This window comes from Myxocyprinus asiaticus, chromosome 41, assembly GCF_019703515.2.
Source record: "Myxocyprinus asiaticus isolate MX2 ecotype Aquarium Trade chromosome 41, UBuf_Myxa_2, whole genome shotgun sequence".
NCBI lineage: Eukaryota > Metazoa > Chordata > Actinopteri > Cypriniformes > Catostomidae > Myxocyprinus > Myxocyprinus asiaticus.
Genome location: NC_059384.1, coordinates 6,614,149 through 6,631,107, shown reverse-complemented (window position 1 = coordinate 6,631,107; position 16,959 = coordinate 6,614,149). Strand labels below are relative to the sequence as shown.

General features: G+C 40.1%; 2 protein-coding genes across 2 annotated transcripts in view; one reads left to right on the top strand and one right to left on the bottom strand.

The window, feature by feature from the left end:
• The window catches only part of dnah5l (dynein, axonemal, heavy chain 5 like), a 94,134-nt gene extending 90,422 nt beyond the window's left edge, over positions 1-3,712 (bottom strand). The window contains exon 1 of the mRNA XM_051682203.1: positions 3,554-3,712. Within this exon, the coding sequence (XP_051538163.1) occupies positions 3,554-3,712 (159 nt within the window). The remainder of the gene's footprint in view (positions 1-3,553) is intronic.
• Positions 94-16,657, top strand: LOC127432175 (epidermal growth factor receptor). Its single transcript, XM_051683030.1, has 8 exons — positions 94-143; positions 8,792-8,955; positions 9,190-9,228; positions 9,417-9,797; positions 11,534-11,628; positions 11,841-12,011; positions 12,146-12,215; positions 15,476-16,657. The coding sequence occupies exons 5-8, from the start codon at positions 11,539-11,541 to the stop codon at positions 15,679-15,681; spliced, it is 537 nt and encodes a 178-aa protein (XP_051538990.1). The 5' UTR covers positions 94-143; positions 8,792-8,955; positions 9,190-9,228; positions 9,417-9,797; positions 11,534-11,538; the 3' UTR covers positions 15,682-16,657.
• The last annotated feature ends 302 nt before the right edge of the window (positions 16,658-16,959 follow it).

Sequence of the window (16,959 nt, the reverse complement as noted above, 5' to 3'; positions counted from 1 at the left end):
GAACCAGTAATGAGCTCACTCTACATGGAGATCCAGACCACCACTACAAGATCATGGTATGGATGTACAGTAATTGTACAGTAGTGCTGGAGAACTTGGAAATAACTCACATTCATGAGTACCATGACCTCTCCTTCCTTTAGGTAAGTGACATCACTTTATACCATATATAGTCAATATATATACGACAACAGAATATATTTTTGCAGCCCTTATACTGTATACAACTATAAGAAAAGATTATTGGTAATAATAATAATACTAATAATAGAATAATATAACAAATCAACATCACACAAGAACTCAACATATTGCTACCAAATGTTCCAGTACCCTGAAATCAACCCTATTCTGCCGAGTTATTGACAGGCGCCATCTCTGCATCAATTAAAATGTGCTTACCTTTTCCTGTGGCGCAACTGATAACATTTTGTGCGAGCAAAGACAACTCCCTTTTGGCACCACTTTGTGGACATTTAATCTAGAAACTGGGGCTCACACATGCCCATTCATTCAACAACACTTCTAGCTTTGGCCACTGGGGGCTGTAGTAGTTCGAATTTCAGTAGGCACAGACCGATTTCAGCAAAAGAACTTTAGACTTACTTTTGCCAAATTCACAGAGACCAGTCTGAACAAATGTATAGTTTAAAAAATGTTTTGTGCAATATCTATCATTTTTGGGAAGGTTAAACTGTGATAAAACTGATCACCAAAAAAAATAAAATAAATAAATAAATTATATATATATATATATAAAACTGGTAGAATGTTTTGTCTGCAACAATCAGTGTATGTTTTTTTAATGTCTGAATTTTCCTGTGTGATCATGTTGGATAAAAAGTCAAATGTGAAACTTTAACTTGTTCAAATTTTAGTTTTTTTGGGTGGGGGACATTTGCTTCAGATTAATTTCACAAGTTTTCTGACATATTTTTCAAGGTAAAATGTTTTTTGTTTTTTTACAAAATCATGATTTTTTTAGTCAAAAATATCAAGAAGTATTCTCAGGGTACACCAAATGACCTGAACAAAATATGCTTTTTCATAAGAATTTCACAAGTCTATTCACAAATAGCCAATGGGTCTAAAGGGGTCCTCTCTATTTTATGTTGTTTTTTTCTCACATGACAACCAAATGGTTAAACCACATGACTCCACTTAACCACATGAACCACATGGACAAAAGTTTTTCAAATATTACTCATATTTTTAAATAAAAAATGTTCACTGCTTATTTTTTAAAGAAATAATAAGATTATTCTGCACTAGTCATGCCCACATTTCTTTTTCAAGAATTTAAGCTTTTAATGAGACTTAGATTTTTTTACTGTCTCAAGAGAGTTATACCACATGACATTTTATACTTTAAGCCCCAGAAAATGTTTAAAAATAACTTTGAACTCAGTAATTGAAAATATGTTCATCATAGTAGAGGTGTATTCAAGTAATTGTTTTGTGTGAATTGCTTAAGTAATGTATTTTTAAATAATTTAATAGATGCAGACAAAAAAAATAAGCGTTACATCATTACACGTCGACTGCTGTAATGAACACTGTGCTGCGGGCTGCACTGGACCCAAACCCACAGACTGTCTGGTGAGTGTTGCAGTTTTCATTAGTCATTGTAATGTTCTCAGTATAAGGGTGGAAAGGAGGATGCGGGAGTCGCCGTTGCAGTCCACGTGAGTATTCTTTTTATTCTCGAGGTTTCACTCAAACTTTGTCTTTCAACAAGAACTTTAGGTCACACTCATCAGCTTCAGTGATAACAGTCAACATAAACTCATTAGATTCAAAATAAACAGCTTTACAGCATTCAGTTCCAGTTAGGGCTGTGTGTGTGGGACTCGGAGTACCCCCACCATCCAACTCAGGCCTGGGCCATGTCCAGCCTGCTAACCGCCAGATCTGTGGATCACCTTAAACTTGAATGGCTGAAGCGCCAGGTACCAACAAGTGATCCGTGCGTTGGTATCCTTTATGTGGTGGAGTCACTGAAGCAGGCATGGTCCAAGCAGAGGATTAAGGCCCACCCCAGCAGGTAATAGTGGAGGGTTAGGACAGCCCATTTGATGGCCAGGCACTCTTTCTCTGTGGTGGGCCAAATATTGGCCCACCACAGAGCATTGCCTCTAAATCATCCTGAATTACATTTTTCTTGTGTTCGGGCAAGCGGTACCGTCGACTACGTACTACTACTCCTGGCGGAGTCTCAATATGGTGTTGTACGAGTTTCGTATGACCGGAGAGATGGGAGAACACACCCACAAATCCCTTTTGCAACTTGGCCACCTCAGCGTGCTGGGGCGGTGAGAGGTGGTCTCCGCCAGGGACCGGGGTGAATGGATCGGCTTTGAACTTCATCTCTGGTCCGAGCTCCAGAACTACTGTCACCATGGACACTGGGACCACCTCTCTCCATAATTTAAGGATGTTAAGGTGGTAAATTTTGCTCTGCCTCTATCCATTTGTTTGACCTCATAATCGAGATTCCCAACTCACCGTGTGACCTCAAAGGGTCTTTGCCACTTGGCGAGTAATTTAGAGCTCGAAGGGGGCAGTAATACAAGGACTTTGTTTCCCGGTGCAAATTCCCGTAGCTGGGCACCCCTATTATGGAGACGGATTTGTCTCACTTGATCTTGGAGCAAATTTCCCTGTGACAACTGACCCAGCTTGTGTAGCTTTGCTCGAAGATCAAGGACATACTGAATTTTTGCTTTGGGAAGGTCCCTCCTCCCAAGCCTCCCTTATGATGTCAAGCACCCCAAGGGGCTGACATCCATACAGGAGCTCAAAGGGGGAAAACCCTTTGGAGGCTTGTGGGACCTCCCGGACTGCAAATAATAAGAGTTCCAGCCATTTGTCCCAGTTTCTAACGTCCTCGCGTGCAAACGTATTAATCATATTTTTTAGGGTTCCATTAAATTGTTTGACCAGCCCATCAGTTTGTAGGTGATAAAAACTGCTGCAAATCAATTTAATCCCCAGCAATTCATAAAGTTTGCACAGTGTACATGACATAAATGTTGTGCCTTGATCAGTGAGGATTTCTTTCGGAATCCCCACCCGGGAGATAATTTTGAAGAGTGCCTCCGCAACACTGTGTGCTGAGATGTTGCGCAAAGGCACTGCTGCCGGATATCGCGTTGCATAATCCACCAGGACTAATACAAACCGATATCTGTGTGCTGACCATTCTAATGGCCCGACGAGATCCAATTCTTTTGAAGGGGGCCTCAATTAACGGTAACGCTGCAATGGCGCTCTGACACACCATCTGCAAACATCCCCGCAAATGCCAGGCCAATAAAAGCGGGCCTTTAACCGGTGCAGTGTCCTTTCTTGTCCTAAGTGACTTGCCATAGGATTATGGTGAGCCACCTGGAAAAGTGTTTCCAAATGGCCCTTCGGGACTAATAACTGGGTTGTATTTTCATGGGTTTGAGTGTCCTGCGTCACTCGATACAACCAGTCCCTGATGACTGAAAAAATATTGATATGTGAGTGCGACGTTTGGCTGGAGCTGCTGGCCATCAATCACTCTCACTTGGTCATAGGCGTGCTTAAGGGTTTCATCACGTGACTGCTCTAGAGGGAAATCCCCCTCTGGGAATTCCCAAAGGGCGGGAATGCTGGAGGATTCCCCTCTTGTGTCCCTCTGATGCTGAGCAGCTACAGACGGCCCCAGCTCTGCCTCCACAGCCATCGTGTCACACATCACACACCGAGATTTCGGTTTACAGGACCCATCCACACATAATGCTTTTAATAAACTTTTAAACCCTGGCCAATTGGTCCCCAAAATCAGTGGATGGGTGAGACGGGAATTAACCGCGGCCTCCACTCTATGCTTTTTGTATGGTTAAATAATGGATGTCACTACCGGATACTTGTGAACATCACCATGTACACACCTCACCATCACCTTGTGATTTGCACCCAAAGCCCCGTCATGAACCAAGCCATGGTGAATCAAGGTTTGATTGCAGCCAGAATCCACCAGGGCTTGGTATGTATTCTTACCGGTATATGGTACGTCCCTGCTCGATCAGGGAACATCTGTGGCATGTCAGGGACCCGGACCCACGTCCCCACCTCCATCACCGGACACCGGTCTTGGGCGTGTCCCGGATCCTCGCAACTCCAGCAGACCGGCCCAGGCTTCCCAGCTGCACTCGTGGTGGCAGAGACATCATCCTGGGAATGGCGACGGAGAGGGGTAGAGGGGACTGGCAGATAGTGCAGCTCGCAGAAGCGGGGCGCCGATTTGGGTGGAAGAACTCCCTCTTTTCGGGGAGTGGGTATAGGGCGAAAGGGAGGAGAGGGAGTGACAAGAGGGGGATGAGCAGCAAGAGGGAGAGAGTGAGAGAGAGATGTGGACTCCTGCTCGCCATCTTCCGGATAGGCCACCATGTGGGCTTTGGCCAACTGGATGGCGTCATCCACTGATGTGGGGTAATGGCATTGGACGCATTCCGTGGTTCCTCGGGGCAGGAGAACGGTCAACTGTTCCAACACCATCAGATCGATAACTCCCTCCATGTCATGGCTTTCCTCAGCTAGCACCCACTTCCGGCAGGCAACACGGAGCTGCTGGGCAAACGTGAATGGGTGGCCGGCTTCGCTCAAGGTGAGGGATCGGAACCGCTGGCAATGATGTTCCGGTGTGCGGCCAGCCTGTTGCAGGACAGCTGACTTCATTTTCAGGTTGTCCAGGTGGTCCTCGGCGGGTAATTGCTGCACCGCGAGCTGGGCCTCCACGGAAAGCAATGGCAGCAAATGGAGGGCCCATTGAGTTTGCGGCCAGATGGAGGTTGTGGCCGACTGCTCAAACAGGCTCACGAATGCCTCTGGATCATCCTGGGGCCCCATTTTTATGAGGACAATGTGCAGCTTCATCGCTGCTTCCGGGGCCATGGCGGAGGACTTGCCTGCAACTAGCCAGCTCCGTAAGGCCTGCCGATCCTCGGCCTGAGCTTGAAGGAGCTCCTGGAAGCGGCACTCCTGGGCGAGGAGAGCTTGATGGTGAGTCTCCTGGATGCTAGCCAAGGTGCAGATGACTTCGCCCATCAGTGAGGTGTCCATGGCGACAAACCTTCTTCCCAGTCCTGGGTTTATGTTCTCAGTATCAGGATTGAAAGGAGGATGCTTGAGTGTTCTTTTTATTCTCAAGGTTTCACTCAAACTTTGTCTTTCAACAAGAACTTTAGTTCACACTCATCAGCTTCAGTGATAACAGTCAACATAAACTCTATAGCTGTTTATTAGATTCAAAATAAACAGCTTTACAGCATTCAGCTCCAGTTAGGGTTGTATGTGTGCAGATGCGGGCCGTGCATTTTAAGTCTAGGCCTTAAGTGTGATTCATGCCATTAAGAAAACAAAGTTTCACAATGAATAAGTAATCATATATTACGTGGCATTCAACTAATAATACCAACTGACATTTTAAAAACAACTCCACGCACGAAAGCCAGAACTTGAAACGACACTTAATGGTCAAGCAAGCCTAATTTTAAATGCAGCATGACTGTTTTGTGAAATGAACGTCAAAAATAATATTTTTTTATATGAATCTACCAAGGAGGTCTATAATACATGGAAAAATATATCTAATAATATTTTCAATTTAAATGTTGCTTGCAATAAATTTCATTTCTTCAGGGTACACGGTAATGCTGCATTCCATTCAAGTTGGATGTGGAATATTCCTACTTGATATCTTCAACCATAAATGTATTCCATTCCCCGATATTCGGAACTGCAACGCTCCCGTTAGCTTAGCAGGGGTTTGACTCTCATTAGAGATGTCTCCTAGCAACCCAACTGATAAACAATGCTGCAGCGCTAGCATTTGTGCTTCAGGTTTACGATTATCAAAAGAGATTATAATTTTATACACCTGTTTCTGCAGGCGTTTGTTAAACAAGCTTTAAAATCATGTAATGTGGAAACTAACTCATTTATCGATATTACTTAATAAAGTGAATGTTTATCACTTACGTTGTTTATCTCCTGAGTGTCGACATGTTTGTGTGACATCATGCCCCTGCATCTTGGCGAAATCGGAGTTGAGAATTTCTGCACGAGCCTACAAGTAGTAATTCTGACTTCAGGATGCATTCCATTGCACTTTTCCTAGAAAGAATTTGTAAAATCCGACTTACCAGTTTACTTGAAGTGAAAATCAGTTCTCATTTCCTGTTTAATAAATTAAGCAATCACACAGTCATGCAGAACATCTCGTGTTTTTAAATTCATAAGGATCTCTTTCTCAATGGCGATAGCAGCAGTGATGATGATCTCGTGCTCTTCGCTTTCAAATAACGTACATCACTTAAAGCGTGATTGCGACACTCAAGGCCAGCTAGAAGGCCTTGACCGGGACATATCCTAAAGATCACACCCATCAAGAACAAATAAATCAATCTGACTGGATGATGAATCTGACAATCTGACTTTAGTTGCTCATTCATTTGAACTGTTGAGGGATTCTGTGGAAATTCTGAAGGCCTGAGGGGGTGGAGCTCAAACTCACGTGCTGCTGCTGCTAATGAGCTCAGCTTCGGGCATGCGATTTGTGAAACAGCTGTCACACTTCGCTTGTAAGCATCAAGGAATAAATTCTGACTGGATAAACTTTTCATTTTTCTCTATTTGTTTGTAGATTAATTAAGAGTGGAAAGCGATTAAAAATACATAGGCAAAAAGGTGATTGAGAATGAAAGGATGAAAAATATTTATTTATTTGGCATGCTAGGCCAGCAGAGAAGGCTTTGCTGGCCCTGAGAATTCGCCACTGTGTGTGTGACTCAGACACTCTCTCCCAGTCTGGCGTTCTGCCGGCCTTTTAAAGCCCGGCTCCGCCGTCACTGAAATGAGACACAGGTGTTTAGAGTCAATAATCACCAGGTGATGGCTCTTACCGCTTCCTCTCTCCCCACTGACAGACACACGACCATGTCCCCCTCCACAGTCATATAAAATAGCTTCCTGGGTTTTCTGTAGTCATGGCCCAGTAGGTTAAATTTACATGTAATTTATACTTCTTGATTGTGTTGAACCTATATGAGAATAACATGTCAAATGAAAGACTTGAGCGCGTTACCGCGGAGACCTAGCGTGTGTGGAGGCTCACGCTATTCTCCGCGGTAACGCGCTCAACATCCCACACACGCTATTCTCCGCGGCATCCCGAGAACCACATTTTAGCGACCACGAGGAGGTTAACCCAACGTGACTCTACCCACCCTAGCAACTGGGCCAATTGGTTGCTTAGGAAGCCTGACTGAAGTCACTCATCACGCCCTGGATTTGAACTTGAGACTCAGACTTTTATCTTCTTATGTATTAATATATGTACCGTATGCAGAAGAAATAGCTGAGATTCGTTTAGGAAGGCTACAAATGTACTTTTATACAGTGGCCCCAAAAAGTATTTGACCTTAAAGCACACATCAATATATATATATATATATATATATATATATATATATATATATATATTTCACTGGATGAGGTTTAATGAGAAATTAGGTTTATTATTATTATTCACAATATATGAAGTTAGAGACAAAATGTATAATGCTGACAGGGCACATTTCCATATAGACGCATTTTTCTTTGTATGCCTTTGCTTTCATTTAGAATGCTTGATTATACTGTATCATCTAAATATGCACTGATGTGAGAATAAAAATATAGATAAATACTGTCAATGATGAAAGATTTATACTGTAGAACCAAGCTGTTCTAACTAGGGATGTGCAAAACTACCAATCTTTTGCACAAAACTATCAGAGTAAAAAAATAAGTAAAAATAAAATAAGAAAGGCTTCAATAAAGAACAGCACAAAATCATGCGCATCCTGAACCCACAATAACCTGCTTCAATGTAAACAGAGAGCTTGGGAGTCTCAAGGCGATCCTCGTTGCGCACTCAAAAGCGCAGAACTGCAAGATAACGCAGGTACACATCTAGTTCATGACATCAAGCAGTTTAAACATATTTTACTGCAACTATTTATTTAAGCAGTTTCAGACAGAATCAGCAAAAGACTTTAATCTCTCCACAACACCTTAAAAATATGGGAACATTGCTCACAGCAGAGGATTTAACATCTGACTGTGATCGTCAGGGGCATATATTCCAGGAGGGGTGGGGGGAGGTAACCCCCCCTAGTAATCAAAACATGCAAGTACAACCCCCCTCCTCCCACATTATTTATTCCATGATCAATGGAAATATGTAAAAGCTTCATGATGCAAACCCCCAATGTTCAAGCCAAATCTACGCCCTTAGTGATCGTCTTGTAATGCAGTACTGATGTGGTGCTTTGATGGCTGTAACAGCAGCGGTGCATAAATGGAGTAAACTTTAAGCATTAAAGAGACGAAACTTCATGCAGGGTTTTACTGTGGTGCATATTAATTACTTTTGAGCACAGCAAGCTATAATCATGCAAAAACGCTTATGATTTTCACCCGGCAGACTGTAACCCAGACAGAAAAAAATCCTATAGAATTGCAATGAAGGAGAGTCCCAAGCCCTATTTTAGCACTAGAATATAATGGGCTGTTTTGACTTTGTACAGTAACCAAATAGCAATGCCCTGACAACCACCCACAAAACACAAGCATTGTGGCAGTGAGTTTTGCATGGACAAGCACAACTCACATCTTCCTCAGAAAACGTAGGACTCTAATTCAAACATGTGAACCATAAATGGCAATGCATCACTTATGAAATGGGTTATAAAGCATATGTTGTTCTCTCTTTCTCCAGTTCTAGGGAGCTGATCAGTGTACTGAGTGTGCTCACTTTAAATATGGGTTGCACTGTGCTGCTCGGTGTGCCCAAGGTATGCAAGGCCTTAATAACCGACATGTCTGGAAGTACCCAGACAAAAATGGACAGTGCCAGCTGTGTCATGCAAACTGTACCCAAGGGTAGGAACAATTTAAACCTGGTAACACAAACCAGCATTTCATCCTCTCAGATGATAACAGTTATGATGATTTTTATATTTATAACAGTATTGATACAGCTTTGTGTCAAATGCAATCCAGTTTTGTTATTAATCAAATGTTGAAACATAAAAGAATCTCAAAGTATAGGGTTTTACAGCGCATTTACAGCGCATTTAAAAAACGAACTGTTTCATAATGTTTTTGTTACTTTAGGTGCGGTGGACCAGGACTGGAAGGTTGTGAATCTAACAGGTACTGCAGTTTATGAGTTGCCATTATGAGACTTTGAAGTATGAAGCCCCTAAATTAAAGTCAACATGAAATCAGAACTGACCCTGTTTACGTCCTTAAAGGAATAATTTACCCAAAAATGAAAATTCTCTCATCATTTTCTCATCCTCATGCTATCCAAGATGTGTATGACTTTCTTTCTTTTGCAGGACACAAAGATTTTTAGAAGAATATCTCAGCTCTGTTGGTCCTCACAATACAAGTGAATAAGTAATAAAACTTTGAAGCTCCAAAAGCACATAAAGGCAACATAAATGTAATCCATAAGACTCCAGTGGTTAAAGGAGTTTGACCGCTCGCTTCAGGACTACAATTGTCATACTTAGAAAAACTTCAAACATGGCGGTGAGACCGACAGTGCATCATCTCTTCATCATGTTTTTACAACATAAAACAACATTATTGTTCCATTAGGTTTGGTGGAACACTGTGAAGAGAAACTACTTGGCTCTCGCTGTCGAACGAAGGCTCTGATCGGCTCATTAAATTGCGAACGATCAAGCGGCTCCATTTACATTGATCTGAAAAGGGTATGAGGGATTAATAATCCTTATTTTACCATCATGCATTTTTTTTTATCTACTGTATTTGCTCTCCTTACTGTGGATGATCTTGTGTATTCTTAAGAGCTACATTCTCAAAAATAATCTTTAAGGAAAATTGTCAGCACACCATATCGATTTAAAACAATATTATCACAAACAGAATATGAACCAAATGAACACAATTGTCTGTTCTCATTTTATTTTTGTCATTTACTGTATCACTGAAATATATGTCAGAGGTCAGATTCTCTTTCAAGAGACTTTTGTAATGATGTAAACAGTATGTAACACTGCCAAAGTAAAAAAAATAAAATAAAAGTGATCCAGCACAATGTCATTCAAGTGTTCAACATTTAAGTAGATAATCCAAGATTTTCCCTTTAGTTGATGATGAAACATAAGATCACATCTTTAAATTTAACTGCTTTCTGTGTTATATTTCATCTGCACCACATTGTAAATATCACTGTGGCATGGGGGGCGTGGTCTATTTTTGGGCAGTTTCTCCCATTCTTCTTTGCAGGACCTCTCAAGCTCCATCAGGTTGGATGGGGAGCTTCGGTGCACAGCCATTTTCAGACCTCTCCAGAGATGTTCAATCGGGTTCAAGTCTGGGCTCTGGCTGGGCCACTCAAGGACATTCACAGAGTTGTCCCGTAACCACTCCTTTGTTATCTTGGCTGTGTGCTTAGGTTCATCTTCCAACAGGACAACGACCCATCGCCCCAGTCTGAGGTCCAGAGCGCTCTGGAGCAGGTTTTCATCAAGGATGTCTCTGTACATTTCTGCATTCATCTTTCCCTCGATCCTGACTAGTCTCCCAGTCCCTGCCACTGAAAAACATCCCCACAGCACGATGCTGCCACCACCATGCTTCACTGTAGGGATGGTATTGGCCAGGTGATGAGCGGTGCCTGGTTTCCTCCAGACATGACGCTTGCCATTCAGGCCAAAGAGTTCAATTTTTGTTTCATCAGACCAGAGAATTTTGTTTCTCATGGTCTGAGAGTCCTTCAGGTGCCTTTTGGCAAACTCCAGGTGGGCTGTCATGTGCCTTTTACTGAGGAGTGGCTTCCGTCTGGCCACTCTACCATACAGGCCTGATTGGTGGAGTGCTGCAGAGATGGTTGTTCTTCTGGAAGGTTCTCCTCTCTCCACAGAGAAATGCTGGAGCTCTGTCAGAGTGACCATCGGGTTCTTGGTCACCTCCCTGACTAAGGCCCTTCTCCCCTGATCGCTCAGTTTGGCTGGGTGGCCAGTTCTAGGAAGAGTCCTGGTGGTTCCAAACTTCTTCCATTTATGGATGATGGAGGCCACTGTGCTCATTGGGACCTTCAATGCTGCAGAAATTTTTCTGTACCCTTCCCCAGATCTGTGCCTCGATACAATCCTGTCTCGGAGGTCTACAGACAATTCCTTGGACTTCATGGCTTGGTTTGTGCTCTGACATGCACTGTTAACTGTGGGACCTTATATAGACAAGTGTGTGCCTTTCCAAATCATGTAAAATCAACTGAATTTACCACAGGTGGACTCCAATCAAGTTGTAGAAACATCTCAAGGATGATCAGTGGAAACAGGATGCACCTGAGCTCAATTTTGAGTGTCATGGCAAAGGCTGTGAATACTTATGTACATGTGATTTTTTTAAATATATATATATATATATATATATATATATATATATATATATATATATAATTCAACTTTGTTCCATTCAGGTTGGATGATAAAGCAGACAGCAGACCTCGCTTTCGTGAACTTATTTCAGAATTCTCAAAAATGGCTTGATCCATCTCGCTACCTTGTCATTCAGGTAAATCACTGATGCATTTTGAAACTACTTTCTTAAAGCATGTGAACAAATCCACCACTTCAAATGGCACTGAAATCTTTTTATTCCTATTTTCTGAATTTTGAATAAATTATACACTAATTTAACAAACATTTGTCATTATCATTCTTGTCCAAGGGGAGAGAAGTTGTTTTTCATTATAATTAGACAAATTATTTTGGCTTTGCTCACAGGGTGATGAGCACATGTACCAGCCCAGCCCGACAGATTCTACGTTCTATAGGTCCCTGATCAATACAGAATATATGGATTGTGTAGTGGAAGCAGAGGAGTACCTGCTACCCAACAAAAGATTCTTCAGTGGATCTCAAAGATCACAGTCTCAATGTCACAATGCAACAACAGTCAGTATTTCTGACTTAGACCTGGACAATATGTCTTTCTATGGAATATTAATATTTGTAAGATTACTGAGTTTATATCTAGACCTAATATGTTGCAATATAATTAATTCATCTTTTGTTTGTGATGTTTTAAGGATGACTATACAAACAGTCTGATTGTGCGCTACATAACGGATCTGATGCAGAAAGACCTCATGTTGCCAGGTATTATGATTGTAATGTAATTTGATAATTACTTTAATTTTCACCATTTTTATCACCTTTTGGTCTATTAGTTAAAGCTGCAGTATGTAACATTCAGAAACCCTTGTTATTAATGACACCTGTGGTCGTTAAGTGAACTGTAGCCAGCTACCTGTTGCTCGTGCTCATGCACACACTCCATAAGGATGAGAGCGAGCATCAGCCTAAACAATGATGTAATGTACAAAGAGACTGAATGTGATTCACTGGCATCATGCTGATAGATGAGGTAGCATAATTGAAATTGCACAGTTATGATTGTTTTACTATAAACTTTGAGACAAAACTAAATCTACTTATCTGCTAACATAGCATACTGATACACACATACAGCTACATACTACCGAACTATACCAGACAGTTTACTGTTGCACTGCAGTTATGTTGCACTGTTGTATGTTTTGTATGTCATATGTTGTACTACGAATAAGAAACCAGCGTATTTGCTTAAACTGATCCTGTATACCTGACATTTAGTATAAAGAGAAGATCGTTGAAATTATTTGAATGTTACGAAGCAAGGAAGCTTGCAATTCGTCAGCGTTAGCAGGCAAGATCAAGTTAGCTAAAATTGCACAGATCAATCCTTTTGGCACTATATTTCACATGCTTTGCAGTTATGTAAGCTTACCTGTCCAATAAGAAGAATGCCAATTCAGGGTCGGTTTTGATCCCCAAAACCGAACGAAGGTCCCTCCAGGAATCAAATGCCCTGCCGATGTTCATTCTAGTTTTCGCTCGACCATGATCACATTCCTGCTTAGCCAGATGGGATTCAATAGATACATTTTTTTTTTTTTTTGGCTTATTCTGAGTTTGTGTAGGAGTCCGTGTTGTGCTGGGAGCCGGATGTTTGCTGGATTCCATCTCTAAGATAACGTTACCTAGTGTTGCAGACTGTTTGTTGTCACTGAATAGCAGAACAGAAGCTATTACTGAGGCAAGGCTCTGGAGAGCGCATAAACGTCACATCCTTTGGATTTTCCCGGCAAAAGCGACCCGCTCCCTTCGCATGAAAATCAGTCTACAGGATTTAATAGGCAACCTAGGAAGTCCAGGAAGGGCTTATTTTTTAAGTTGCGTTACAAGCCGTTCACACATTGGCAAAAAAGGCGAATATTACATGAAAATTGTTACATATTGCACCTTTAATATGTCACAAAAACGGCATGCATAGAAATAGTAAATCATGAGTGATCAACCACAAAAGCATAACATAATAAATGATATACAAATAAAAAATGTATGTATATACAGACAGATAGTATTATTTATATAATTTATTTTGTTTGTTCAATTATATAAAAATTATAATATGATATAGTATAATTTTTTTTATGCATTATATACAGTACTGTGCAAAAGTTTTAGGCACTTGTGAAAAATGTTGCATAGTGAGGATGTCTTCAAAAATAATGACATAAATAGTATTCATTTATCACTTAATGTCATACAAGTCCAGTAAACAAAGCTAAATAAATATTTGGTGTGACCACCTTTGCCTTTAAAACAGCACCAATTCTCCTAGGTACACCTGGACACAGTTTTTCTTGGTTGTTGGCAGATAGGATGTTCCAAGTTTCTTGGAGAATTCACTACAGTTCTTCTATCTGTTTAGGCTGTCTCAATTGCTTCTGTCTCTTTATGGGGGCCATGATATCTGTTGCAGGGCTCCCTGTTCTTCTATTCTAATCTTTTCTATTTGCAAAAGTAATGTTTGGGAGTCTAACATTTATATTTCCTATTGACACACTAAAGCTGAAGATATAAATAACCATCTTAAGACAAATGCTTTTGTGAAACATCTTATGTGCCTAAGACTTTTGCACAGTGCTGTATGTGTGTGTGTGTGTGTGTGTGTGTGTGTGTGTGTGTGTGTAATATATATTATTACACAAAATGGCATTCAACTGATCACAGTATTCAGAACTTCTTAAACTACTTCAAAGAGTTCTCATCAAAAAATCCTCCATGTGCAGCAATGACAGCTTTGCAGATCCTTGGCATTCTAGCTACCAGTTTCTCCAGATACTCGGGTGACATTTCACCCCACACTTCCTGTAGCACTTGCCATAGATGTGGCTGTCTTATCTGGCAATTCTTACGCACCTTATAGTCTAGCTGATCCCACAAAAGCTCAATGGGGTTAAGATCCATAACACTCTTTTACAATTATCTGTTGTCCAATGTCTGTGTTTCATTGCCCACTCTAACCTTTTCTTTTTGTTTTTCTGTTTCAAAAGTGGCTTTTTCTTTCCAATTCTTCCCATAAGGTCTGCACCCCTGAGTCTTCTCTTTACTGTTGTACATGAAACTGGTGTTGAGCGGGTAGAATGCAATGAAGCTGTCAGCTGAGGACATGTGAGGCGTCTATTTCTCAAACTAGAGACTCTGATGTACTTATCCTCTTGTTTAGTTGTACATCTGGTCTTCCACATCTCTTTCTGTCCTTGTTAGAGCCAGTTGTCCTTTGTCTTTGAAAACTGTAGTGTACACCTTTGTATGAAATCTTCAGTTTTTTGGCAATTTCAAGCATTGTATAGTCTTCATTCCTCAAAACAATGATCGACTGACAAGTTTCTAGAGAAAGCTGTTTCTTTTTTTTTTTTTTTTTCATTTCTGACCTAATTTTGATCTTAAGACATGCCAGTCTATTGCATACTGTGGCAACTCAAAAACAAACACAAAGACAATGATAAGCTTCATTTAACGAACCAAATAGCTTTCAGCTGTGTTTGATATAATGGCAAGTGATTTTCTAGTACCAAATTAGCAATTTAGCATGATTACTCAAGGATAAGGTGTTGGAGTGATGACTGCTGGAAATGGGGTCTGTCTAGATTTGATCAAAAATGACTTTTTTCAAATAGTGATGGTGCTGTTTTGTACATCAGTAATGTCCTGACTATACTCTGTGATCAGTCGAATGCCACTTTGGTGAATTAAAGTACCAATTTCCTTCCGAAACAGCAAAATCTGTACAGTATTCTGAACTTTTGACCATCAGTGTACATAGCTAGATATAAAAACAATAATATATTTTTTTAATTATTTGTATAATGTAAACAAATATAACAATCAACAATTTTCTAAATACAATTTTTTTAAAATTTTTTATATTTATATATATATATATATATATATATATATATATATAGATAGATATATAGATATATAATGATCATATCTCATCAGAATATTTAATATTCTCTTTTACACAGAATACATGAACCAAGATGTTACCTCTCCAAGCAATATGATAAACCCAAACCATGAGGGAACGGCCAATGGAGAGATGCAGAATGATTACATAGACACCTACGGCATTAAACCAGAGGGGCCAGAGTACCTGTGCTACTCTTCCCTGCTCCCCACGTTCCCATCTCAACAACCCAGATTGCCAGCAGACCTTCCTGCCCTCTCCTGACACGTGTTCTTTTCCTGCCTGCAGCAGAGAACTTACAGTACCTTGGGCTCAGTACAGCCCTGCAGTCCCATTGCGTTAGACAAACAGGGAGTGAAATTATTAATTGCACTGCTTGAACTTCTGACAGAGTCCACACAACATGTGTTAGTATTGCAGCTACTCTGAGAACATTAATGGGGCTGAAATTACACATCGCTGCCGTAATTAATTTGTTCTTCTTGTAAGGGCGTGTGGTTGTTTAGACATTAAGCTGTGAGTATTGTGTTAAATATGAAGTCAGGATCCATTTCAATATTTTAAATAGTTTAAGTCTTTTCATAATGTGAGTCATAAACTGCAAAGCACAAAAATATATTCCGGGTTAAATACAAGTTAAGCTTAATCGACAGCATTTGTGGCATAATGTTGATTACCACAACAAAAGAATTTCGACCCACCCCTCCACAAATCTGGATTAGTGAGGCACTTACAATTGAAGTCAATGGGGCCAATCCGTAAATGTTCAAATATTCACTGTTTAAAAAGAATAGACACAAGACGTAAACAATATGTATGTTGACCTGATTTTAGTGTGATAAGAACGCTTACTAACCTTTTTAGTGTTAAGTTATATCTAATTATACAACTTTGTTGCCATGATGACGTAATGCTGTAAATCCTGTAATCCCTCAAAAAAAAAAAAAAAAAAAATGAATTAAACAACTTTACAGTTCAAATAATACATGAGCTTTAACAGAGGAATTAATGCAAGTGCTTTTATAAAATTATAAGCTTGCATTTCTGACTTCAAACCCTCCAAATATTGTCCCCATTCACTTCCATTGTAAGTGCCTCACGGTAACCTTTATTTTTTTTATGGTAATCAACAATATGCCACAAATTCTGTCAGTTGAGTTTAACTGAGAATTGTTTAATGGTGTTTATGCTTAAAACAAGAAAAAACTATTTTCCAAAGGCAAAACCTCACAAAATTTTAATAACAAAACTTAATATCTAGCGTCATTTTGCTTAAGAAAATATGTCTTGTTTTAAGCGTGTTTACGTATGTTTGCTGGAAAACAACATAAATAATAAGAACATTCTTTTTTGCTTTTGATCAATGTTGTCTTTAAAAATAGCTGAACTTAATTTATTGAAGCAGAATAAAACAAAACAAAAAAAGGCTCTACAGACATAATTAAAAAATGTATGGTTTCTTTTATAATTGTACAATAATAACTGCCTATGAATGAATAGGATATTCTCAGTTTAAGAATACACTATTATACTGCATACTTG

Excerpts from the sequence above, each read along its gene's own strand:
- LOC127432175 (XM_051683030.1), top strand. The coding sequence starts at position 11,539 with ATGATAAAGCAGACAGCAGACCTCGCTTTCGTGAACTTATTTCAGAAT. Across the intron at positions 11,629-11,840 it reads CTCGCTACCTTGTCATTCAG|GGTGATGAGCACATGTACCA; the intron begins GTAAATCACTGA and ends CTTTGCTCACAG. Across the intron at positions 12,012-12,145 it reads AATGTCACAATGCAACAACA|GATGACTATACAAACAGTCT; the intron begins GTCAGTATTTCT and ends TGATGTTTTAAG.